General features: G+C 42.8%; 1 protein-coding gene across 2 annotated transcripts; it reads right to left on the bottom strand.

Annotated features, from left to right (window-relative positions):
* Positions 1-3,175: 3,175 nt before the first annotated feature.
* DDX19B (DEAD-box helicase 19B) lies at positions 3,176-26,653 on the bottom strand. Of its 2 annotated transcripts, XM_079908562.1 has the most exons (13): positions 25,294-25,307; positions 22,909-23,079; positions 16,092-16,140; positions 15,152-15,205; positions 13,948-14,083; positions 13,574-13,666; positions 11,306-11,408; positions 10,627-10,741; positions 8,015-8,192; positions 7,407-7,644; positions 6,701-6,863; positions 6,046-6,237; positions 3,176-5,612 (listed from the first exon to the last, which is right to left on the bottom strand). In XM_079908562.1, exons 2-13 carry the CDS (start codon positions 22,963-22,965, stop codon positions 5,551-5,553), a joined length of 1,440 nt encoding a protein of 479 aa, XP_079764688.1. In that variant the 5' UTR covers positions 22,966-23,079; positions 25,294-25,307; the 3' UTR covers positions 3,176-5,550. The 2 variants fall into 2 exon arrangements, with proteins under 2 accessions (XP_079764688.1, XP_079764687.1); XM_079908561.1 differs by lacking the exon at positions 22,909-23,079 and having other exon boundaries at positions 25,294-26,653.
* Positions 26,654-27,070: the final 417 nt, after the last annotated feature.

Genomic DNA, 27,070 nt, shown 5'->3' with positions numbered 1-27,070 from the left:
GATCCCTGATCGGGGAACTAAGATCCCACGTGCTGTGCAGTGTGGCCAAAAAAATAAAAAAATAATAAGGGAAGTACAGGCACCTGTACAGGGCACCCTGGAGCTGATGACAGGGGACTGAGGCACACGTTCCTGAAGAAGTGGTTTTTACCATTGAAAAAGGAAGGACTAGGAGGAGTGAGACAGGAGGAAGAACTGGGAGAAGAGTTCCAAGTAGAGGTGTGACCGCAGCAGTTGATGCACCCGGTCACTGGTTGTTTGGGACCCACTTGGCAGAGGGGAGAGGTTCCCCCTCCAGGCTCCTCTCCCCACACGGAGTACCGAAATCTCTGGTGCTCTGCTGAGAGGGAGGACTTGAAAGGGACAAGGACTGTTGAACAGGAGGTTGGCCACAGGTGATGCCCTGGGGTGGCGTGAAGAAAGTATCCTCTGAACTTCTGCTCTGCTCCCTGACCACCTGCAGCCTCTGAGGACTCCCGTTTTGAGTTACCTTCTCTCTTTCCTCATGCCCATCTTAGCTAGAATCCTGGAGGTAAAACATTCTTAACCTCATCCATACGTCCTGGCAGTTTCTTTGAATTTTTTGTTCCTGCTTCAAAGTGGGCTGGCTGGGGGAGGAAATAACGATCTCAAAATGAGAAACTGGAGAGGGAAATGCACAGGATCACCAACCTCTCCGTGGCGTGGCCTAGCACAAAAGCAAATTTTGGCGAGGGTGGAATTGGAGCAGAGTACAAGGGGGGAAGTAAAGCAAGTGAGGCTAGAGACTTGAGGTGCCTTATCTGGAATACCTACTACATAGATGTGTCAGATGTATATACACATGTTACACGGTTTGCACTTAAGGAAAATGGAAAGTAATGGGGGGCTTAAGCAGGAGAGTGGGAAAATCAGACTCAAATGTTACAAAGATCACACTGGCTGCTGTGTCACAAATGAACTAGAGGAAAACCCAAGTAGAGGCAGGAGCACCTGTTAGGAAGCCAGTGTAGTAGAACAGATGACAGTGGTGATCTAGACCAGGGTCTAAGCTAACTTAAGACTATTTGGCATTTCTCCAATTGCAGAATTCCAAGGATGCTGGAAGCCTATGGATGAGAATATAACAGTTGTAAAGACTCAAAAAATGTGTACTAGTACTTCCAGGAGAGTTCCATTTAAACAGCCCCCCTCCCCAACCCTGCTTCCTCTGGAAGTAGCTAGCTGTAGTCCTGCATAAAAGAAATATCTGAAAAAAAAAAAAAGGAAGATCTGCCACCCAAGCACCTCTGCCTATGAGGTATGGAGAAAGCAGAGACTATAAGTGTCTCACCTGAGCAGCTGACATCCCAGACAGCGACCACTCTCAGGCTTCATCTAATATTTTTTCTCCGCCTACTCCTATTCCCCATTTTACAATTAGGACTACTAAGGAGAAGCCCCTTGCTCTGCTGAATACTAATGCCAGAACAGTTTCTAAGCCAAAGCAGAAGCATCCAACAACAGGGGCTCGAGAAAGAGAGGACAGAAGGTAGGAGTGTGACAAATATCCTCCAAGCAGATCCCCACCTGCCCTCTTAACTTCCCACTAGGTGTTTGAAGCTCTTCCGGGAAAGCCCTGTTCCAGACTCAGGATTAGGAAAGCAGGGTACTGGAGCCTCCTAGCATCAGCCCTACAGGTTCCCTCACCTCCACTGTGTCGTTTTTGGAAGATGCTGCAACCTGAGTCAGACAACAGAATAAAGAACATTTATTCTCAAGCAGAAAAGCAAAGTCAGATAAAACTGCAGGGGGTGCCTAAGAACCTGTTTTCTATGTTCAGGATCAAGAGAGACCTGAAGAGGGCCTCTGAAATTTACAATAGCTTAGGGGTGTTGGTGACGAAGGGCCAGTCCCTTCTTGCAAAGGTGACAGGCCTGACATCATTCATGAGTCATTCATTCATGACTCAACCCTGATGTCATTTGTTCTTTCCAAACCTTCCCTTTGGATTTCTCCCCAGAATTATTTGTGTATAGTGTGTCTAAATTTTAAGAGCCAGATTCTTTTTGGAATAACAACAGTAAGCAGGTATAAAAGTCTACCATTCCTCCTCTGCAGCACCCCTCCAGTCCATTTCTTCTTATTTTTTTCTTTTTTTGGCCATGCCGCCTGGCATGTGGGATCTTAGTTCCCTGACCAGGGATTGAACCCACGCCCGCTGCAGCAGGAGCGTCAAGTCTTAACCACTGGACTGCCAGGGAATTCCCCATTTCTTCTTTTGTGTTCTCAATACGACCAGTGACATCCTGGCACTTACTGTGTGATGGGACCGATGTAATAATCTAACTGGTTTCTCAGATGCCAGCCTTTTCCAGCTCCAGTATATCCTGTATATCTCTGCTAGACCATTTTTCCCAAAACCCCATTTCATCACTTCCTGTGATCCAAGAATCTATGACAATTCACTACTAAATCCAAATACTGTTCAAATAATCAAATCTCATTTTCTACCTAACAAGACTTTTCTCTGCCCATGTGGCAAGGCTGCTCCCTTCACTACCCTTCCAGTGTACTGCATTAATCCTAGTGAAGTTACTTTGGTCTTAACAGGGCCTCATCTGCCTAGGCCACTCTTCTTGTCACTTGGAATCCCACCACTTTTCTCTCATAAGCAAACTCAACCCCTTCATGAAATCTTCTCTAGCCTCAGAAATCCTTACCTTCTGAATACCAGACACTGTGAATGAAACAGCCTTCACGTTAAATAATAAACAAGATGGGAACAAAAAAGGGAGAAGACCTGTTTCCAAGCCCTATTTGTATTCCTTTCCTAGGACTAGAAAATCAAATGTAAGGCCTTTGTAATGCAGACATCTACCTTCTTTCTGATTAGTTAGCCAGCATACTCTGGTTTACCAGCAGGAAAAACAGGAAGGTAAGGAGCCCTCTGGCAACTGAGTAGGGCCCTTGGCCTATGGTGACATCCCAACTGCTTATGTTGAAGCAATGTCAACTCTGAAATGGAACAGTAGTATCAGGTGATGACTAGTCTATGGAATAATAATACATAAATCTTCACTAATACCAGCAACCAAAACGTGCTGTTTTCTTCTTATACTCAGAAATGATGTCTTAGTAACATGAACATGTCATAATTCAGTTAAACATCAATAAAGAATACATTAATGACTGATTAGTTCTTATGCATACAGCCAATGAACACTCCAAAAAAAACAATAAAATCCATTGTTTATGGATAATGAACATATCCAGAATTTTCCACTGGGCCCAAATCTCCTTTTCTCAAGCAAGTTTCTTTTTGTAGGGCACAGTTTATCATTCCATACATAGGAACTTACTAAAATCAGCAGAAGAAACTCTGGGGACTGAAGCTCAAGGGCTCCATACATTTTTACATCACCGATGTCTCAAAATGGCACAAGGTCACAGAAGCAGCTATGGACCATTACGCCCTAGAGGCTAAGCACTGGCAGGAACGAACATGGGCTGCAGTGACACTGGGGGGACTTTCCAGAGCCATCCATACAGTGAGTCTTTCTTACCTTTTAAAAAGACACATACTCGCTTGGGAGTTTCTCCCCAGGAAAATACATTTAAACTCAAAACACTGCATAAACTTCATAAACTCCATAAAACCCATCCAGTGAGTTCTTAGGGGTCTAGCCCCAGATAAGGAACTGTTAATCTAGATTTCTACCAGATACCCATTTATTCCTACTATTGAAGAGTCTGAAGCACATCGCTTCCCATTTTCCTGCTCAGATTTAGGGCTACTCAGTAGATAGGTTATACATGTTGTGAGAAGGTGGGATGTACTCAGCCTGCAGCCTCAGGAGTCCACACTCCTTTAATTATTGCCTTTGTTTTAAGTTATTCCAGGGTTGGTCCGCAGGACTTTGCGGGGGTTGGAGGGGGCATAAAATTTCTTCCCTTCTTACAAGACTCCCTAGGTGGGTCAGAGTTGGCCAAAAGTACAAACAAGACTCAACACAGTCAAGTGCCCCCAGGGGAATGTGGCAGGACTGACAGTCTGCGGTTCTCTCTGTAGCATCTGTAATGTCAGATTAGGGAAACCACCTGGGAGGCTGACTTGGCCCCTTTCCTTCCCAGGAGACAAATCTGGCCCTAAAACACAGAAATGCCTACAAGGAAGGTCTGGGATTGGAATAGTTCTCATCACAGAAAATCCCTCTTTCAGGCCTGGTCCTAGATAAAGTGGCCCTTCCGTATCGAAGTCAAAGAGCTGAAGAGGACTCTCAGCTGGGGTTTCATATTGCTCTTGTAACTCAGTTTCATCTCATCTTTGCTCTGTCACTCTGTGGGTACCAACAGCTTTGGCCAGGTATGAGGAAGTGTCCATTACTATTATTTGCTCTGACTGCTCTGCACAAAGATGCCAAGTAAGGGTGGAGCAAAGGCCTTGGCAGTTACTCTTGCCTTGGACAGATGAATGGCTGTAGTCCACCTTGTCCCTTAGTTGCACCTGTTTGTATTCCAAGCACTGTGAATGCAGATATTCAGAATCCCTTTATAATCAAGATGCCTAAATTCTGAAATCATTCCCCAGCTCCGATAAAAAACTTGCCTTCTGTGATCTGGAGGCAAAGCAAGGATTTCTGACTACTGCTGATCGCTTCTGGAGCCCTGAGACTGGCCATTAGCAACTTGAAACCACAATTTTCACTGAGGATCCAAACCTCAGAGCACCTTTTATTTGCTAACGGCTACTAAACGGTCAAGGTGATGTTAGGGATGTAAAAAAGATGCTGCAAGTGCCCACAAGGTCAGGTTTTGTGGCAAGCCAGGACCACCACTAATTCTCCACGATGACTTCTCCACAGGACTTGCTCAAGCACAAGCACAGTTATCAGATGTGCATTCTGCACAGATTGCACCCACTGAGAAGAACAAGTCATGGTCTGCAACACAGACTTGCATACACCAGAGATCCCAGGTTGGCATTGTGGTCCATGCTTAGCAGATCTTCCTGCTCTGGCCATCAGGACAGCGAGGACCGACAACACTCAGACGAGCTGTCCCAACCCAAATCCAAAGCAGCAGCTCGCAGGTCTCCTCTGCTGTTTCATGCCACACTCCAAACACGATGACTGGCTTACACACCTAAGCTACTCGGTCTCTCTCTCTCTGTGTTCCCTCTTCACCTCTACTCTATCACTTTCACAAGGGCTGGAGGCTGGCCTGAACAATTCTAAGCAGAGAACAGGCCGGGGCTGCCACAAAGGCTCCTGAGCAAGTGATCAGCCACAACATCTAGGTTAGCGTAATGATGTGGGAAAACGCTGGCCAAAAGAAAGACAGAATTTCCAAAAGGTAAATTTCTATGTATTCATGCGTAATCTTCAAAAGTTGTGTAAACAATTTTTTTCTACCTTCCCCCATCACTTGTACAATTTTTGTCAAGTCCAAACGTAATTTAAAATGAGGTAGGTAGTTTCTCTCTGCTCGTGCCTTCATCTTTGTGTTGACTGTTGAGGCCTGTGCCGTGAAAGCACTAGTGTCCCGTGCAGGGGGAGCACCAAGGGTGGCACCAGTGACTGCAGGAGCTTCTCAGTTGGCTATTTTCTCAATCTCGTCCAAGTCATCTGTGTCCAGTCTTTCTATTTTCTTATCTGGGGGAAAGAAAAGAGAATTCAAAGAGAGACCAACATGGGGTTACAGAGACACACACTCAGGGAAGGGACAGCACAGCAGGGAGGGAGGAAACACAGGTCTCTGCTGCCTAGGAACGTGCTGTGCCTCTGGCCACAGAGATCCTTCACTGAACCCCAAAGGCTTCCAGTGACTGAGCAAGGGACACGGACAGCAACAGCCAGAGCCCCAGGCCCCTCAGCCTGGCCGGGGGGGACTGTCATTCAAGTCCCTGAGCCCTGAGCTCTCCAGGTGTGCTCTTTGAGAACTTCCACATTGTAGGGAAGGAGGGGAATGGGACAGAGACAAAGGCCTCTCTCGGGGCCACAGGAAAACCTACCCTTCACCCTCCCCTCCCGCCTGGACTTGCCCTGTAAGGTAAGGGCCCAGCAGGGGACACTCCCAGGGACTCACTGAAATGCTCCTGGATTCTGTTCAGGATGTTCATGCTGTGCTTGCTGTCCACCATGTTCACGGCCAGGCCCCTCTTGCCAAAGCGGCCGGTGCGCCCGATCCGGTGCAGGTAGGTCTCGTTGTCCGGGTTCCCATCCTTGTCCACGGGAAGGTCAAAGTTGATGACGACAGACACCTGTTCCACATCGATACCTGCATGAAGGAGAGTTGGACAGGAGTAAGGATGGGAGATAGAAATCACTGTCATCCACAGTCAGGCCTATACACGCCAACCTCAGGTGGAAGGAACAGTCTGGGATGGGCCAGCTCTGGGATTCAGACAAAGGGGCAGGTAGCAGAACCCAGAGGGAGAAAACAGAACTGTGGCAGGTGCTGACCAAATTATGAAATCAGCCATCAGGCTCCAGAGAGCCTCTGCTGGATACCAGTATCTGGAGAAGCAGCTAAAGCCTCACTGGGGGCCCCAAGAAGAGCAGGTGCCGTTCTAAGCCACCAAGTCAGGACTCCTGGCTTCTGTGAAAGTTCTCCTCTGCTGAGGGAATACAAACAGGCTCTTCTAGAAAACAGGATCTCCCGCAAACCACCGGAGTGTCCCGCAGACGAGGATCTCTCCCGCTACCCCGAGCCTGCAGACCAGGACACAATCTCTGCTCACCGCGGGCACACACGTTGGTGGTGACCAGAACCTTCTCTTTGCCCTCTCGGAAGCGCTCAATCACTGCAGCCCTCTGCTCCACCACCATTTCACCACTCAGCAGAGCCACCTGGTGGCCTTCTTTTGAGAGCTCTGCTGCCAGCCAACTAGCTGTTTTGCGGGTCTGGAGTAAAAAGAATTGTTTTAAGCGAAGATACCTGTAAAAAAACAAATGAAGACACCTGCAGAAAAGTGGCTTGTTGCCATTAATATATATGAAGGCTCTACTGAGTTCAGTCAGCAGGTTAGGCTTAAAGTTTCTGAATATTTTTTACCATGTGATTTTTTTTGGACAAATTCCTTCAATGATCTTAGTGTTTATCTATAAAGACTGGTTTGAGCCAAAGGTCTTCATTCCTAAATACCCTATATTATTAAAACTTTAAAATTATTTTCCTGGATGTTATTTGGAGGTTTTTTTCCCAAGTTATCTCTAAGAAGTGGGACCAAAGAAGGTTTAGATCTTCAGTCTTCCCCTTACAACTCATTACAACCTGTGAGAATATGTCCTGAGGCAGATGGAGGTGATTCATTTCCTTTCCAGCCACCGGGAAGGAACCTGGTCCCCCAGCACGAAGTGGAGCTGGCTGAGAGGGAGGGCGCAGGGCCACACCCTCCAGTGGAGCTCCTCCCCCGCAGGCGGCCTCCTGCTGCCGCTGCTACTCACATGGCAGAAGATCATGGCTTGAGCAATGGTGATGGCCCCGTAGATATTACACAAGGCCTGGAACTTCTCATCTCTGCTATTGCACAGGACGTAATACTGCTTGATGGTGTCCAGTGTCTCCTCCTCGCGCTTCAGTTTGATGATGTTTGGGTCTGGAACCACTTTCTGGGCAAATTTCCAGACAGAGTCTTCGAAGGTGGCAGAGAAAAGCAGCATCTGGCAGTTCCTGGGAAGCATCCTGCAAGGGAAGGCCCAGGTGTTCGACATGACCCTGACCCAGTGTTTCACTACAAGGAACAGAAGCACAGCCTCCCCAGGCTTGGATGACCTGCGTCCCCAGGAAGGTGGCAAAGCAGGGAGGAGCACTGCAGGGAGGAGGGAGGAGCAGACGTGGGGCAGGCACGGGTGATGGTAGAGTCCCTAAGTCTCCTTCCTCAACCCAGGCTGGGGGTATGGTCAGTGCGACATGGAAATGGCCCACCAAACAAATGCCTCTGAAAGCTGCAGAGTAAAGAACTGGCAGGGCCAAGAAGAGGAGGGTGAAGTAAAAGGAGATGATGCTGTAGATCAGGAGGCCGAGAAGTTCCTCCTGGCTCATGAGTTCCTACCTCTGGATGCGGATGCTCTGATCTTGGTGGCCCTGAGTAGCTATCATCACGTCAGCCTCATCCAGAACAAACACCTTGATCTTCTTAGGGTCAATGAACTTGAGCTTGGAGCACCAGTCCAGAACGGTCCCAGGGGTGCCAATGACAATGTGCTCACTGATCTTCTGACCTCTTTCCACTGTGGAGACAAGATGTGTTCTGTGGGTACTTCCATGGCAAAGCCAGCTCTACTCTCTGAGCAGTTCTAAAGCTATGATGTATTTTAAAGCAATTGTTTTGATGTTTGCATTAATATTTTAAGGAAAGGTTAGGATAGCACTACAGTATTTAATGGACATACACACACAAAACAGTAATGCTGAAAAGATTTGGTAAGAGTATAAACAATGAGATGGAAATGGTATTCTTTTACATTCTCTATAATCATCAATCCTCTTTCAAGGATTTCTTATCTTTATTTCTTCTCTGTCAACATCATTCTCCCTTGCCTGGGTTTGCATTTCCTCACAAGTAGACTTCTTCAAAGTTCTCACTCCAGTATACTCTGCCTCTCAGTTCTCCCAGCATCTATATCAAATGAGTCAGTTGCCTTTACGTGCCCCTTTCCCAGGTCAGTAAATAAGATTCATTATGAAAGGTTTTGTCTTTTCCAAGAAACAAACTGCCTCTCTTAGAGTGCTTCCCCAGACTAGGCCTGGCACAGCATGGCACATTCTTGGCCCTGTGCAGCCTGAGATTGAGAATTTGGCTCATTTTGGGTTAGATGGTACTTACTGATTCAATTTTTAGTCCTTTAATTACAGTATAACCTTAACCAAATACATACAAGCTCCCATAGAAGTCACAGCCAAGGGACTTCCCTGATGGTGCAGTGGTTAAGACTCCACGCACCCAATGCAGGGGACCCAGGTTCAATCCCTGGTCGGGAAACTATATCCCACATGCATGCCGCAACTAAGAGTTCACATGCCACAACTAAGGATCCCATGTGCCGCAACTAAGGAGGCTGTGAGCCGTAACTAAGATCCAGTGCAACCAAATAAATATTTAAAAAAAGTCACAGAGAAAATTTTGCCTTAACACGAATGTTGAGTCAATTTAAAGCTAACAAATGCTCCTTTTTACTTCAGTTAACAAACCGATTACTGCCCTCCACAAACAAATACTCAGAATCCTCTGTCATTCTAACTCAGATACAAACTGCAATATTTTAGATGTCTTAAGACATCTAATCTAGACTTAGATTTTCCACTAAGTTTTATTGTCATATTTAACTTTTCTCTTCAGAACTGACATAAGAGGACTTCCCTGGTGGCACAGTGGTTAAGAGTCTTCCTGCAAATGCAGGGGACATGGGTTTGAGCCCTGGTCTGGGAAGATCCCACATGCCGTGGAGCAACTAAGCCCGTGTGCCACAACTACTGAGCCTGTGCTCTAGAGCCCACGAGCCACAACTACTGAAGCCCCCGTGCCTATAGCCTGTGCTCCGCAACAACAGAAGCCACTGCAATGAGAAGCCCACACACTGCAACAAAGAGTAGCCGCCGCTCACTGCAACTAGAGAAAGCCTGTGCGCAGCAACGAAGACCCAATGCAGCCAAAAACAAATAAATAAATTTAAAAAAAAAAGAACTGACTTAAGTTGGCATTAGGACATGTACACCAAGTGGACTTCTGCGAGTCATCAAGTCACAGGTCTGTGTTAAAGATCCATAGGACTCAACCAAGATTCCAACGAATTTATAATTACTTAAATATTGTAGTTTTTTGTAAAACAAGCAAAAGTAGAAAGAATGGATAAAGAAAAAATAATAATAAAAGTATCTCCCAGGGTTAATTGCCATGAACATTCTAGAACACTTTTGCTCTTCCAATGACATTAAAAAAATATCAGGCTATTTTTTAAGTAATTGGTCTGCTCAAAAAGTCAAATGTAACGTAGTGGAGGGGATGTGAGGAGACTATTCTAGACTGAAAGAAAGAGATATAACAACCAAATGCAATGCATATACACTGACTCAGTCTTGGTTCAACAAAAAAGGCATAAAGAAACAGTTCTGGGACAATTAGGGGGAAATGAAATGGACTAGATGTTAGTTATTTTCTTGGTTGTGATAAGGATATTGTGGATATGCTGCAGAATGTTCTTACTATGAAGTGCACACTAAAGTACTTAGGAATAAAGAGCCACAGTGTCTACAATTTACTTTCAAATGATTCACCAAAAAAAAAAAAAATATTGGGCTTCCCTGGTGGCGCAGTGGTTGAGAGTCCGCCTGCCAATGCAGGGGACACGGGTTCGTGCCCCGGTCCAGGAGGATCCCACATGCCGCGGAGCGGCTGGGCCTGTGAGCCATGGCCGCTGGGCCTGCGCGTCCGGAGCCTGTGCTCCGCGACGGGAGAGGCCACAACAGTGAGAGGCCCACGTACTGCAAAAAAAAAAAAAATATGGACACATACACAGGTAAAGCAAATATGGCAAAATGTTTACTTTTCGAATCTAGGTGGAAGGCACATGTGTTCATTGTATTATTTCAACTGCATACATTTTGAAATTTTTCAAAATAAAAAGTAATTAGCTTAATTAACAAGGATCACATATTCATACTCACATTTATTGCCACGAACAGCATACGCTAGCTTCAGTTCAGGGTAAAATTTGCCCATCTGCTCAATCACTTTTCCCGTTTGAAGAGCGAGCTCGTAAGTTGGGGAGAGGCACAGACACTGGTAGGGAAAGAATACAGAGAGAGAATTCAAGACACTATTATGCAACAGGGTATTACCATTAGAACTTAATGATTCCTCCAGCTGAGGCTGAAGCAAAGAATATATAAAGGGCACACCATTTGACTCTTTAAGCTGCAGTCATAAGCTGTAATTCTCGGGGGTCAGAACTCTGGCTGGGTAAAGACAGTTGAGAACAGCTATTGGCCACTGGAGTACCAAAAGCCCCATGTGAGTAGGGATCTGAAATTCCATTTGGAGATAAGCTTCCTTTTCTCTTACTCAGAAGGTTCTCAGAAGATCCTAATGGATGATAGTTGTAGATTAAGGAGGTTTTTCTTACAACTAAGGAAACCAAGCCTATCAGCAGTATCCCAGGACTGGCAAATCATCGAAAGGGGAACAGGATTTTTGTTATTACTGGAAGATCAACCATGCTGTTTGTGCTCAACTTACGGGGTTCTAGTTTATGTGAAAAGTAATACAAAGCTCAGCTTTTAATCCATCAAATGGCATTTCCCTTCCAGCTATGAGTTAGAAAACCCCAATTCACCAAGCCCTTACCTGGGGGTATCTGTTTGCAGGTTCTACTTGGCTGAGCATGGCCAACACAAAGGCAGCTGTTTTACCAGTACCAGACTGAGACTGGGCTATTAAGTTCTGTGGGCTGCACAAGAAAACAAACTGTTTAGGAGTATAAATCTCATGCATTCTTTCAGTGAATAAAAATGAAGCATAAAGCTTAATTAAAGAATGAATATTCCAACTTAATTTACAGAAGGAGGCCTTGGATTCTGTAGTAAAGTTACATACGCTAGCTTCACAAATAGAAGATTTTATGCTTTTGATTTGAAGTACCCCTTCCTTATCTTTTATCTATTCTTGACATAGCAGTGAGTGATTCTTTTAAAATGTGAGTCAGCTCATGTCACTTTTCTACTCAAAAACCTTCCAATCACTCCAGATTTCATTCACAGCAAAAGTTAAAATTCTTCTAATGCCGTACAAGGTCGCACCTGATGTGGCTCCCCACTAGCTCTCTGTTCTCCACCTCACCACTGCCCTCCCCCTTCCTCACTCCACTCCACCACAACAGCCCCGGGGCTGCTCTGGAAACATGCCAGCCATGCTCTTGTCTGAGGGCTTCTGCACCGGCTATACAGTGCCTGGTACCACTGTCCCCAGATGATAACATGCCAACTCTCTCCTCTCCTTCAAGTCTTTGCTCAGATATCACCTACTTAATGAGATTCTACCCTAACTACTTGATTTAAAATTGCAAACTACTTTGAAAAGCCTTAAAAAAGATGTACTGGTAGATGGATACATGATAAAGCATAGTAAATAGTCACAGTAAAATGTCACTGAAAGAATCTAGGAGGTGGGTATATATAGGTATTCACTATAAAATCCTTTCAACTTTTCCATAATAAAACGTTGAGAGTAAAACTGCAGTCAGGTCCTTGGTATTCCCAATCCCCCCATCATGCTCTGTTTTTCTCCTTAGCACTTATCACCTTTTTAAAAAAGACCTTTATTGAGATATAATTCATATACCATACAATTCATCCATTTAAAGTATACAAGTCAATGATTTTGGTATATTACATTAATGATTATTTTAAATTGTGGTAAAATAGATAATATAAAATTTGCCATTTTTAAGTGTACAATTCAGGGGCATTAATTATATTTACAATCTATCACCTTTTAACAGACTATATATTTGATTTATTTTTAATAAAAATATATCATCTATACTCCAAACTAGAATGTAAGCTCCTTGTGAGCAAGGATTTTGGTCTGCTTTGTTCACTAATGTATCCAAGTGCCTAGAATAGTATCTGTTACAAACCAAGCCCTCAATAAATATGTTAATGAAGAAAAAGTACTACAAAATTCTCTCAGATCTCTTCTAACATTGACAATCTAACACTGAGCATCTATGAAAGCATCAAGATCCATAAATACAAGTGGCAAATGTGAAACAATCTAATAAACATTCAATTTATTCATTTTTAAGTATGCTCAAAAGACATTATCCATCTTGAAAAATACATTATGACACAGAACAAAAAAAAACTTTGAGAAAACAGACCTAAAGTATCTATTTTCAGACAAATAGGGAAAGGGGGATTTAGGATTATATGCAGTACAAATTTAGATAATCGTATGTGATGTAGGGATCAGTTTTTATAAAAAGTTCCTCATGCTCTAGAACCTTGTTCCTCAAAATGTGGTCTGACACCAGCAGCACCAGCAACACCGGGAAGCTTATTAGAAATGGTGAACCTCAGTCCCCACCTCAGACTTACTGAAATCAGAATCTGCATTTTAATAAACTCCTATGAGATTCAAACACCTGTGAAAGAGTAAGAAGCACCACACCAGAAAATCACCTTAGCAGTTGTACTATTCTGGTCTCCTAGAACCCTGTTTGGTTTTTGTCTTCTACATTTGACACATATATTTTACTTATCCATATAATGAAATCATGGTGTATATAAATGATATAAATGTATTTACCAACATAGAAATATTATTATGTAATTATCGTATCAAAAAAACATTTAAACATTTTATATGGTTCCTTTAAGAAAAAAGTATACATATGCAAGTTTACATAGAAAAACATCTAGAAGTCTCTACTCCAAATATTAATAGTGTAGGGGAGAGGGAGATTACAAATTATTTCTTTTTTCTTATTTTTCACTGTTTTCTAACTTTTCTAAAATGAGCATGTAATTACTAGTATAGTTTTTTAAAATAATAAAAGTTAAAAAAAAACCATGGGAGGTTAAAAATGGGATAGAGTTGCATTAGGACACGTACGGCTCAGCAAGCATTAAAGGCAATGCGTTCTCCTGTATCTTCGATGGACGGTTGAAGCCCATGGCGTAAACTCCCTGGAGAAGCTGTGGTTTCCTAGAAAAACAGTTAAAGATGAAAGTCACAGTCTCTTTGGTTAAGGAAAGAAGCCACATATCTAGCTAACAGTACTAGAATTGTGAACTGGACACAATGTATGAGTGCAGCTAAAGCTTTTACAAATTACCTAGAAATTTTACTTACTAGCCCAAAGCAGCTAAATTCTTTTATTAAACTTGTGTTAAGTAAAAATGTTCTGTAGTGATGAAAAAACACTTGTAACAGGCCTAGGATTTCTATCTAAACACAAAGGGGAGAGACAGAAAGTAGATACTCACAGCCGAAGCTCCTCGAAGGACTTCACTGAGTAGAGCGGGGAGTTTGGATCCCGCTGCAGGACTTCCACTTGGTTGGTGTTATCAACAAGGTTGCTTCTGATCAGCTTGTTGAGTAAGGACTGGGCGGCTCTGTCCTCTGTCAGGAAAAAAAGAGTGTGAAGATTTTAAAAAGTCCATGAAATCCAGCGTGATGATCTCATCTGAATTCAGCTGCCATTGGTATTTTAAGCAATAACATGCATTTGTACTGGGGCTCCTAATTCAAGGTATAGCTTAGTTTTGATTTATAAATGCATTTAAAATAGTGTTATTAAAGGGAAAAATTATGATACTCGTATCATCTGTTGGGGCCTCATATTCTTCTCCAGAACTCTATTCCTAACAACTATCCTTTCTTGAGGTTACTGATTTCTCCTATCCAAACCCAAATATTTACTCCCCAATTTACACTCAATATAAATTTAAAATTATGAGTTTAAGGGACTTCCCTGGTGGTGCAGTGGTTAAGCATCCGCCTGCCAATGCAGGGGACACAGGTTTGATCCCTGGTCAGGGAAGATCCCACATGCTGTGGAGCAACTAAGCCCGTGCACCACAACTACTGAGCCCACGTGCCACAACTACTGAAGCTTGCGTGCCTAGAGCCCATGCTCTGCGACAAGAGAAGCCACCACAATGAGAAGCCCGCACACCACAGCGAAGAGTAGCCCCCACTCGCTGCAACTAGAGAAAGCCCACGCACAGCAACTAAGACCTGATGTAGCCAAAAATAAATAAATAAAATAATAAAATAAAATTATGAGCTTAAAAAACACATCACAACAATGGGAAAAAAACCAAATTAACAAAGTCTGTATCTTGATGTTGGATAAGCTGTTCATTAAATGTGTCAAAATACCAACAAATATATATAATTTTATTAGGAAATGGTGACGCAAGTTAAAATTTCTTTTATAAAGACCAATACAAGATAATCATTCAGGGAATATTTCCTGCTGCTGCTGAAGTTTATCAGTTGTTCAAAGTAAAATTTCTCTAAAATGTAAAGAATTAGAATCCCTTTACCAACGACTATGTTGAACTTTTATTAGCACTGTGACTCCCATTAAAGTCCAGCCAAGTAAGGTGTAAAAATGAAACCTCATAACATTCCATTCTCTTAGACTGTAGAACTTCATGTATATGTAACTCTAGGCTAAGTTACCTTTCTCTTCTTCATCTGACTTCTCTGCATTAGCATTGGTCTTGACCACAGCACCTTTATCAGACACAAAGCGGCCGTCATTCAAAATCACATCCCATACCCAACAGCTGAGACAATTCAAATTCTATGAGACACTAGAAATGTAAAGGCCTGGGGAGCAAAAAAATAAATGAGGAAACCAAGCCACAGATAAAAACATTTTATTGTTCCTATATAAACAAAGGTATGAAAACTGTCGCTTATATTTCAGTTCTTTCCAAGTCCTCTCACTTTACCTCAAAAACTAATATTAATCCCTCACACCATCAATATTTCTCTCATGTTACAGAAAGATGGTTTTAGCAATGACCAAAACCACCTTGATGCTCAACAGAGGAATATCTATATGTATGCAAATCATATTTCTTCAATATACAAACACCATAGTGCCATTAAGACTCTTTGTATATAAATTGTTGATTAATAGAAACATATATTCAATGTTGTAGTTCTGTAAAAACATACAGAAAAATAATTCAGAGTGAGGTGTTACAATTTCTCCCCTATAATGTTAAATACATCAACAAAAATTCAATGGACATCTTAGGTTTTTGGTAGATACGATTTCAGAATAATTACAATAGGTTAACCCTCAGGTTGTTCATACTTTGTCTATCTCATCTCAAATTGAGGAATATTTTAAAAAACAAATAATCATTGGCAGTATATTTTCATGGTTAGTAATACACTTTATAATTTATAAGCCAATTAGGCATCCTCATGCTTATATGAAGCAGAACACCGAACAATCCCGTTTGTTGATTCCCAAGTCAAATGACTGCCAATATCTGCCGGCGCCCTGTCTGGTACACATATAATTTTTTTCCAGACAGTTGTTATGTTAAAACATTAATACTAAAGGAAATTATTTTTGTTTTCAAACTAGCATTTAGTTACTCACCATTGGCATCTGGTTTGATTTTCTCTTCCTTAAGATGCAAGTTGCTGAACTAAATGGAGAACATGGGGGGTAAAGTGTCAGGAAAATCATTTAAAAGATTTTGCATCAATAGTGCCTCCCCCAGTGAAGCTGGGAAGAAATGAACCACTCTCATGACCTATTCGTTAGGACATAGTCATTAGGTTGTTCTGCTGGGCTCCTTTTGTTTACTAAATGTTAGAGTGAGAATAAACAAGATATCCCACAAAACCAGTGGAAAAAAACTGGTTACACAACAGCTCAAAATCCACACTTCCTAACTACAATCCTTAGAAAGAACTATAATAATTTGTGAGTTTGCTTAATGCCCGGATTACACAGATTCTCTCAATCTCTCAACAGAATACCATTTAAGTTGTCACTCTCATTTTTCAAACAAGAGGAAATTTAGAGACATACTGGAAAATGCAGTCATTCTTCAGAGAACACTGAGGCGGGAAGACTGCAATGAAAAGCATCTGTGGGTGGGAATCAGTCACGCTGCAGGCTATGTTGGAGTGACAGGGCCACAGCACGCCAGTATGCATCCTCACATTCGGGCTGCCTTGTGCTAGATGTCTGGTATTTTAAATTGGGAACAGCCTAGAGCATCATGGCACACTATGTAATCAAAATACCCAGCAGGATGAAGTGGGACTAGAAGGGATAAAGGAAAGACATTTCAAAGAAAGATTTATTAGGACTTTGATCAAACACTGTAAGTTAGGGATATCCTGGAAGGACTCATCTCCCCTATTAGTATGAAAATTTGTCAATTATACCTCAATAAAGCCAAAAAAAAAAAAAAAGAAAAGAACAGAACTTAAAGACAGGGGATATTTTTATTTTTAGTTGACCTTTGGATCTAGCCAAAGCAGGTGCTCTAATCATAAAATATTAAGTGGGGCTTAAGACATCATGTAGAGAAGGGAAAAAGAATGAAAATCACCACCACAATCAAATGGCTATTGCTTAAAGCACCACTTGCACAGGTTTTCTATGTCTTGAGGTTCATTTCTGCTCTTCCTCTAAGTCCAATAAAGGGGAAAGTGGAGGGAGGAATGAAAAAACTGTTTTAATGGGTAGTTAGCTGGGAATGGAGGAACCTCACTTCTATTGATGGAAACTGAAAAGGGAGTTTCTGGTGTCTGTCTACTTTGCTGTTGGGGTGGATGGAGGAGGAAGCAGGGGGTGGGGGAACACACTGGAGAGACTGGCAAGACGGAATTGGCAAAAAAAAAAAAAAAAAGGAAATCACTTTGAAGCAGTAAAAATCCTTCATTAATTCTGAACGACAGAGAGCACACTAACAGATAATGAATGAGGCAACCTGCACCATGTTATGATATATAGTAGGCGTTCAATATATTCTAGTCTTCACTAAAGCACTCCTCTTCCACATCCTGCCAATGAACATGGTTTAAGCCTAATATTCAAGGCTGTTAAAAACAGACAGACAGACTGACTTACTGGCAATATTTACAAGAACAGGGTTAATAGTACTCACTCCTAGGGTGATAACTGCTACCTAAAATAAATGATAGGGTTGAGGTATAAGTGAGTTAGAAATATCCTTTACTGTAATAATCAGTGATAAAAGGACAACCTATTCTTTTGTTGGTATATTGTTAAAATTGAAGCTAACAGAGTAAATAAACAGTTAAAATAAATAAAATGCAATGTACAGAAAAAGTTGATAGCAACAATGTAAATGAAACCAAGAAATGTTGTTTTGATTACAATGTATCAGAATTCTGGAGAGGTTCCAGCAGATTCTGAAAACATACTCAGCCCTCACTTTGCTGTAAGGATCTCAAAGCCTAAACAGCAAAAGCACCAGGACAGTGAAGTTCACATCACCTACTGCAGTGTCAGTGAACTGAACGCTGAAACTTACGTTTAAAGTCCAGTTAGTTCTGATTCCTTCCTTTGCTCCATTTACTTGGACCAAAAAGGGGAAACCAATTTCTCTTGCAACTTCATTCAAAGCTATTTTGCAATCCAAAAAATTAACCAAAAGGCAAAAAAGCCAAAACATCCACCTTATATCTACATTTTTTCAAGGCCTTTAGTTAATATTTTCGCTTTTAAGATGTGTTAAAATAATTGGAATCTATACAGTTACACACTGCATTTTATTCAAAAGCTACTTGAGAAAGGATTCTTGAGACAGAAGAAGGAAAATTAAATGGTTATTCAGTTATACTGAATAAGGAATGCCTTAGGCACAATGGTGAAGTAGGAGACTTAAGAGTCTTACTCATTAGAGTTTCCTACTCCCTTTGCCCTTCTCTAAATTGAAATTTCCTAAGGAACAAGGGGAACAAAGAGGAACCACAGGGGAATGAGGAAATAAACATAAATAGGATTTAATATTTTCTTTTCTAAAATGAATAAGAAATGGAGCTTGATGAATATTTAAAACACAGTAACCTTGCACTGCACATGTCAGAGTCACCTACATCACACAATTCCTGTGGAGATCCTCAGTGGGAGTTCCACAAGGCAGAAGGAAAGAGCTGTCTTTACTCATTTGTTCAGTTTTAGAATATTGGGATCTATTATAATTTACCTGTGCATGATTAAGTAAATTCACAAAACTTATCCAGGTTCAACTAATCTGTACAATATGGATAAGTAATTCAAGATTCCTGCAAAGAAAATGAATTATAGATAACAATAACTATAATAATAACAATCACTTATATAGCACTTATTTCAGGCATGTCCATAAATCAGTGAGGTAGGTACTATGATTATCCCCATTTAATAGATGTGGAAATTGAGGAACAGAGAAGTTAAGCAATTTGCCCAAGGTTATAAGTGTTGGGCCCGGAATACAAATCCAAGTCTGTCTGGCTACAAAGTCTTAGGTCTTAACTTCTACACAATAGTGCCTCTCATAGATGATACTAATCTCAAAAAAATAATAATAAACTTAAAGATGATACAATGATGCAGTCACTTTGGAAAACAGTATGGCAGTTCCTCAAAAGTTAAACACAGAGTTACTATATAATCCAGTGATACCACTTTTAGATAGATACCCAAGAGAACTGAAAATGTCCACACAAAAACTGTACATGATCAAGTACATATGAATGATCACAGCAACATTATTCATAATAGTCAAAAAGTAGAAACAATTCAAATGCCCATCAATGGACATCAATGAATAGATAAATAAAATGTGGTACCTATACAATGGAATATCATTTGGCAATAAAAGTGAATGAAGTACTGATACGTGTCACCACATGGATGAACCATGAAAACATGCTAAGTGAAAGAAGCCAGCCACCAAAGAGCACATATTATATGATTCCATTTATAGGGAATGTCCTGAATAGGCATATCTAAGGGGACAGAAAATAGATTAGTGGTTACAAGGGGCTGGGCTGGGAGGTTGAGGAGAAATAGGGGCGACTGCTGACAGGTACAGGTTTCTCTCTGAGGTGATGAAAATGTTTTAAAATTGACTGTGGTAATGTTGATCTAATCTTCCTATTACATAAAAAAATTAACTCAAAATGGATCACAGACATAAATGTGACATTTAAAGCCATAAATCTTCTAGATGAAAATACAGGTGAAAAGCTTTGAGGCCTTGGGTAAGGTATATTTCTTAGAGAGAACACAAAAAGAACTAATCATGAAAAAATTGACAAATTAGAATTAGCCAAAATTGAAAATGTCTCCTCTTCAAAAAAGTACTGTTAAGAAAATTAAAAGGCAAGCTCCAGTCAGGGACAATATTTATGCAAATGACATATTTGATAAAGGACTTGTATCCAGAATACATAAAGAATTCTCCCAACTCAATAATAAGAAAACAATCAAAATTTTTAAGTGGGCAAAAGATTTGAAAAGCCACTTCAAGTAAGTTATACAGGTGGCAAATAAGCACATGAAAAGACTCTCAACATCATTAGTCATTAGGGAAATGTAAATTAAAACCTCAGTGACGGGCTTCCCTGGTGGCGCAGTGGTTGAGAGTCTGCCTGCCGATGCAGGGGACACGGGTTCGTGCCCCGGTCCGGGAAGATCCCACATGCCGCAGAGCGGCTGGGCCCCTGAGCAATGGCCGCTGGGCCAGTGCGTCCGGAGCCTGTGCTCCGCAACGGGAGAGGCCACAACAGTGAGAGGCCCGCGTACCACAAAAAAAAACCCCAAAAAAACAAAAACAAAACCTCAGTGACATATTATACACCTATTAGAATGGAGGGAAAAAACTGGCCATGCTGTGCTGGTGAGGATGTGGAGCAACTAGAGCTCTTAGCCATTGCTGGTGGTATTACAAAATGGTACAGCCACTTTGGAAAACAGTTTGGTTTGTAACTTATAAAGTTAAACATACACTTAACATATAACCCAGCAAATCTCACTATTAGGTATTTACCCAAGAAAAATGCAAACATAAGTCCATACAAAAACCTGTATCCTAATGTATATAATAGCTTTATTCATAAATGCCAAAAACTAGAAAATACACAAATGTTCATCAACAGAAGACTAAGCAAGCTGTGGTACACCCATGCATGGAATACTACCCAGCAATAAAAACGAACAAACTACTGATCCATGCAACAACATGGCTGAATCGCAAATGCATTATGTTAAGTGAAAGCCAGATTTTTCAAAAGGCTACATATTATATAATTCCATTTATACCACATTTTGGAAAAGGTGGAACTAAAATGACACAAAACAAATCAGCAGCTGTCAGAGATGGGTGGGGAGAAGGAAGTGAATGCAAAAAGTTTGAGGGAACTTTTTGGAGTTGTAGAAACGTTCTATATATTGATTGTGATGGTAGCTACACAACTGTATGTCTGTCAAAATTCACAGAACTGTAGCACTAACAAGGGTGAATTTTACTTTATATAAACTATATCACAACAAACTTGACTTAAAAAAATTAAAAGGCAGTCCAAGAGATCCAACATTCAACTGATAAGAGTCTGGAAAGAGGAAGAAAAACCAAGGGGAAGAAATCAACAATGAAATTTTTCAAGAAAATTTCCCATAACACAAGGACAAGAGTTTTCCAGATTGAAGTTCCCACCCAGTGCCTAGTAAAATGAATGAAAATAGACCCATATCAAGAAACATCATCATGAATTTTCTGAATACTGGAGACAAACAGAAGATTCTTCAAGCTTAGAAAGGGAAGAAGAGGTCACATCGGGAATCAGAATGGTCTCAGACATCTCAACAACAAATACAGAAATCTAGAAGGCAATACAACAATGTCTTTAAAACTTGGCAGGAAAATAATTTCCAACTAACAATTCTACACCCAGCAATACTATTGTTCAAATGATAGGGCAAAATAAGCTAATTTCGGAAAGGCAGTATCTTAAAAAATTTACTTCCTATACACCTTCAGAAAGCTGATAAATGGCTCCACCAAATCGTGAAAGATGAAGAGAGGGGATACAGAAAGGGAGGGATCCAATACAAGAGAAGAGGAAGTCCCCAGACTGAGGGCAAAGGGAAATTTGCCCTGTTCCCCTCCAGCCCCCAAAATGAACTGGGGCAACTAGTACAGTTATTTTGTTTGTTTGTTTTTTGCGGCACGCGGGCCTCTCACTGTTGTGACCTCTCCCGTTGCGGAGCACAGGCTCCGGACGCGCAGGCTCAGCGGCCATGGCTCACGGGCCCAGCCGCTCCGCGGCATATAAGATCTTCCCGGACCGGGGCACGAACCCATGTCCCCTGCATCGCAGGGGAACTCAGAAATGGAATTGACAGATCACTTGATGTGTGGGAACATCCTGAGATAAACTTAGACAATTAGCAAAGAGGCTGGGGTTGAATTGGTGATAAACACAAAGAAAAAAAAAAGAAGTTACAAATTCCAAGGGAAAAGTTGTATAGGAAATAAAGGTATTCCTGAGTTACTAATAATATAAGCACAGAATACTGATCTAACTAAAATCACAATATAATGGAAAGATGGGGAATGGGAAGGTGTGCTTTTGTGGTGGGGAAAGGAGGATGGAGTAAAGTGTCAAAATCAATAAACACCTAAACCGGAAAATTCAACAAGTAGCAAAGCAAGCATGTTATTCAGGGAACAAGGAGGTCAGTATCGTAAATCAATGTCAAGAGAAATAACAGTTTTCTTTGGGGAGGAAGAAACTGGCGGGAACCACTTTCTGAAACTATTTGACCCTTTATCTATGTGCATATGAAACATTTTTATCAGTTATAAAAAATAAGACCAAGTCCTTGTTCTCGAGAAATTAACAGAAATAAGTACCAACAAAGCGGGTTCAAAGCACTATGAGAACTCGAGTGTTTAGGCGGGAAAAATGAATTCCACATAGTAACGTTTAACCCATATCTTGCTTACTGTGTGTCAGGCCCAGAACAAAGTTAAGCGGATCAGGAGAGGATTTACTGACTGCCAAGCCTACAGAGTCAGTCATTCATCATCACTGAGCAAGCTGAGGAAGCACACAAATATGAATGAATAAGCCATGGTTCCTGAGCCCAAGCAGCTCAGAATCGGAAGGTGGAAAATGACACCTACATAGGTGATTATTACAATTCAGGGTCCTGACTCCAGGAAGACAGGCGGGCGCCTGGGCTCTTTAGCTATGGGAGCGCTCACCTGCGCTTACGTAATCTGTCGGGGGCTGGCGGGTGGGTAAACAAAGCCAGCTCAGGGTCCAGGCTCCATCCCTACGCGCACCCCATCCCGGCCCAGACCAACCTAGGGAGTGTCTTTTCCCAGGCATCTGATCCCGGCCAAAACGGCCCCCTGACCCTTTTACGGCTGAAGCCAACTCACCGACTCGGCTGCCGCTTCCTGCTCGTCCACCGCCAGGGCCCACGAGTCGGTGGCCATGGTCGCAGGCACGGCTGGGACGCAGGTGCCGGCAAACTAGCCGGCTGGCGCGGCGCGATCCGCGATCTGGATAGACTCCCGCCCCAAAGAGGGGGGAATTCTTTCGCTCAGGCGCTGGGGATCGGAGGCGGCGCGCCGCAGTGACGTCAGAATCCGCGCCGGACCGGCCGCCCCTCACCCGCTTTGGACTGGCGCTTTTGTCGCCTTCAGGCCCCCAGCCCTTCATTGCTCTTGGTTTCTTATAGAACGTCCAGAACTACAGACTAAGGTAGTATCTTAAAGTGCCTAAGGTCAACCGGCTCTCCAACCAAAGAGCAAAACCACGTTTTGCTCTCTATTGCCACCGTGCTGGGAGAGATGCCACATTCTCTCTCAGCACGGTGGCATAGAAGATGCTCATATAGATTGAATATACCAATACACAAAACCGTTACGGATAGTGAGCAAGATGAATTTGAAAGAGATTTTTAACTTCGCTTTTCAGGTTGGTAATTTTAAATGTCCAGGTGTTGGATAGGGTGTTGGGAATCAGCCCTCTCAAACACCGTTTGGTTAAAAATTTGTCCCACAGACTGTGTGCCAACATCACTTACAGGAATTTGGCCTTGAAAAATACTCAGAGTGGGTGCTAGGGAAATGTGTTCCAGGTAGAAAATCAGACAAAAAGCAAGCAGGTTTGTGGAACCAAACACAGTTTCTGGGATGATGACAAGAACCAGGGATGAAGTTGATAGGAGGTCCATGAAAAGGGCCGTGCAGAGCAGCTTATGAGCAAATGAGTTCACTCGAGGGATCGCCCCACTCTGGTGTAACATTTAGAGTTAGCCTTGCCTGGCTAGAATCCCAGCTCTCTTATGTAAGGGTTCTGTGACTGGGAGAATTAAAAATATGTGTATGTGTGTGTGTGTGTGTGTGTGTGTGTGTGTGTGTGTGTGTGTGTGTGTGTGTGTGTGTGTGTGTGTGTGTGTATACATGGCTTTTAGAAGAAGTAAAATAAGGATTAAGTGTGACACTTTCCCTTAACTGGGATCAAACAAGCTTCTCTCTCCTTGCTACTTCACTAGAAAGAAGCTGGGCACTTCCCTGCAACCTGAGTGAGAAATGAATCCCCACTTCTTTCACTTTGCCAGTAATCCACTACAACAAATTAATTTCAAGTTAACAGTGGGGTCTATGGAGAATTTTACTTGTAGACTATAAGTAAAAATGTTTGGGAAAGGGTAAAGCAGTTCCTGCAATCCTCTTCTTGCCATGATTCTTTTTCTCCCGCACTCTTTACAGGGTTAATTTGGGGGAGATTTTTCTGGACCCTACAGGTGAGGATGTGCAAGAAGAAAAAGGTAAATATGCATTATGGCAGGCCATGACCTACATCTCCTCATGTGAGAAGCAACCCTGGGAATGTCTTGCCAAATTATATTGATCACAGGGCTAAAAGAGGTTAAGGAACTTTTATGTTTAATGAGGTTAAAAATAAGCCATTAAAGGTGCAGAACTGTATACAATAGGATCCACTTGTGCAAACAAAACAAACTCACATATATGCTTGTACATACTACAGAAAATGTATAAGATACCCACAAAACTGGTATCAGTGGCTGCTTCTAGTGAGGGGCTCTAGAAGTCTGGGGTGGGAGGAGACTTCCTTTTCATTGTGTACAGCTAATCCTTTGAAAATTCTTCCATGTGCGTGTTTTCCTTTTAAAATTGTATTTCAGACAAACAGGAAAGGGAATACTAAACAGACACCTAGATTCCCACCTCACGGCTTAAGAAATAAAACAATTAAGATTCAAATGAAGCCCCTGCATTGCCATCCCAAGAGACAGAAGCTCTCCTGAATTTTAGTGCTTATCTTTCCCATAAATGCTTTTAGTATGTATAGCTTTTCCTATTTAAAAAGGAAAAAAAACCTTAAAAATAAGCCCCAGGATTCTAGACTTTTCTGTGTCCACCCCCAACACCTGCACAATGTGAGACTCCTGGTAAGAAGGAAACTGGTTCCCAAAGTGGGGCTGTGGAGAGAGGAATCAAGGGAATAAGAGCACCTGGATTTGAATTCAGCCTCCTGCATTTACTCCCACATGACCTTAGGCAGCCCGTCTCCTCTGAAATCCTGGTAAGCACTCATCTCACGGTTCGAGGATTCAACGACATCACAAGGTTAAGGGCCATCGGCCCAGTGCCTGGCCCTTGGCGAAGGCTTGATTAAATATACGCTGTTATTATTATTCCTGTCCCTCCCTCCCGTCCCAGCCCGGGGTGGGGGCGGGGAAGAACCCTGAACGTGGAGAAAAAGGTCTTGTTTCTACCCTCAGAGATACTCACGTCGCCCACAGGCAGGGCGAGCGGAAAGCGCCCTACGGCGCGACCTCGGAACGGGCTAGCAGCCCCAGCCATCGCCCCTCAGCATTGCGGTTACCACCGCCAACGGCCGCTCACAGCCCGAGCCTCATTGGCTGAGGCCTAGAAGCCAGTCCCGCCAGCCAATCAGAGAAGGGGAACGGCAAGCCTGGCGCATGCGCACCAAAGTACCTGGGTGCAAAAGGCTAGGTCTAAGTTTCAACAGGGGTAGCCTTTGGGTATTGAGCTTTTTTCCCCCCCTCCCCCCGCCTTGAGTTTTTTAAACCGAGTTGTCAGGCTCCCGCCTTAGGTTGGAAACTCCATAAGGACAGGGCAGTGCTTTCCTTAATCTTGATCTCTAGGGTCTAGCGCATAATAGACACTCACTTGGTGAATAAATAGATGAGGAATGCACATCCCCCCTCCCTGACCCCCAGATCAAACATTTTTATTTTTAATTTATTTTTAATGAATATTTTATTTATTTTATTTTATTTTTTGGCTGCACTGCACTGCAAGTGGGATCCCAGTTCGACCAGGGGTCGAACCCCTACCCCCCTGCATTGGAAGCGCGGAGTCTTAACCATTGGATCACCAGGCAAGTTCCTATTTTAAATTTATTTTTAATCTTTTTTTTTTGGGCCAGGCTCTGCAACATATGGGATCTTAGTTCCCTGAACCCGTTCTCCCTGCAGTGGATGTGGAGTCTTAACCACTGTTATGCCAAGGGAGTCCCTGTAGATCAAACTTTTTTTTTTTTTTTTTTTTTGTGGTACTTGGGCCTCTCACTGTTGTGGCCTCTCCCGTTGCGGAGCGCAGGCTCTGGACGCGCAGGCTCTGGACGCGCAGGCTCCGGACGCGCAGGCTAAGCGGCCATGGCTCACGGGCCCAGCCGCTCCGCGGCATGTGGGATCTTCCCGGACCGGGGCACGAACCCGTGTCCCCTGCATCGGCAGGCGAACTCAACCACTGCGCCACCAGGGAACCCCAGATCAAACTTTTTACTCTTTGCCTCTGAACAAATAGGTGAAGAAGCTCATTCTCTAGTTTAGTCCACTGCTACTCCAAGTGTGATCCCCCAGTAATAGAACAGATAACACGTGGGAGCTTATTGGAAATTCAGAATCTCAGGCTTCGCTCCAGACCTACTAAATTGGGATCTGCATTTTAAGATCCTAGTGAGGCAGGAGATAGATGGGCCCCAGGTTAGACATTTACAACTGGCCTCCCGTTTACGTTTCATGAGACAGAAAAAAGTGGGTCAGCCTGGATACTTACAACTAGCCTCCTGTTTGCATTTCCTGAGACAGGAGATAGGTGGGCTGCAGGTTAGGCATTTACAATCAGTCTCCTGCTTGCTCTGAAATAGAAGCAATGACAGGGACAGGGTAAATAGCCAAGCCTTGTCTCTTGTGGATGCCTTAAGATAACAGTCATGGCAAGAGCAAAGAGGGGCAAAACCTTGTTTGAGTAAAGGACCAAGGGATCTCCGCTTCCCCTCACCTTGGGGCAAGGGAGACACTACACATGGGCACAAAGGCTCCTTGGGGGTCAAAAGTCAGGGGACAACTCCAGGCCATGGTGACTCTTGCTTCTCCCAGACAGCTTCACGTCGGGATCCATCTTGACTGAGAGGTGCATGCGCACCTAAGGGGAGGGTCCTGAGACAAATTAGCCAGGGGAGAACAAAACAAGATGATTGGCCTGAAGGAAGACAAAGACCCGGAAAACTGCCCCTTTATAAAGAATTTAAGAATTTCCC

This window comes from Stenella coeruleoalba, assembly GCF_951394435.1.
Source record: "Stenella coeruleoalba genome assembly, chromosome: 20".
Taxonomy (NCBI): domain Eukaryota; kingdom Metazoa; phylum Chordata; class Mammalia; order Artiodactyla; family Delphinidae; genus Stenella; species Stenella coeruleoalba.
Note: the sequence above shows the minus strand (reverse complement) of the source record. Positions and strands in the feature narration are given on the sequence as shown.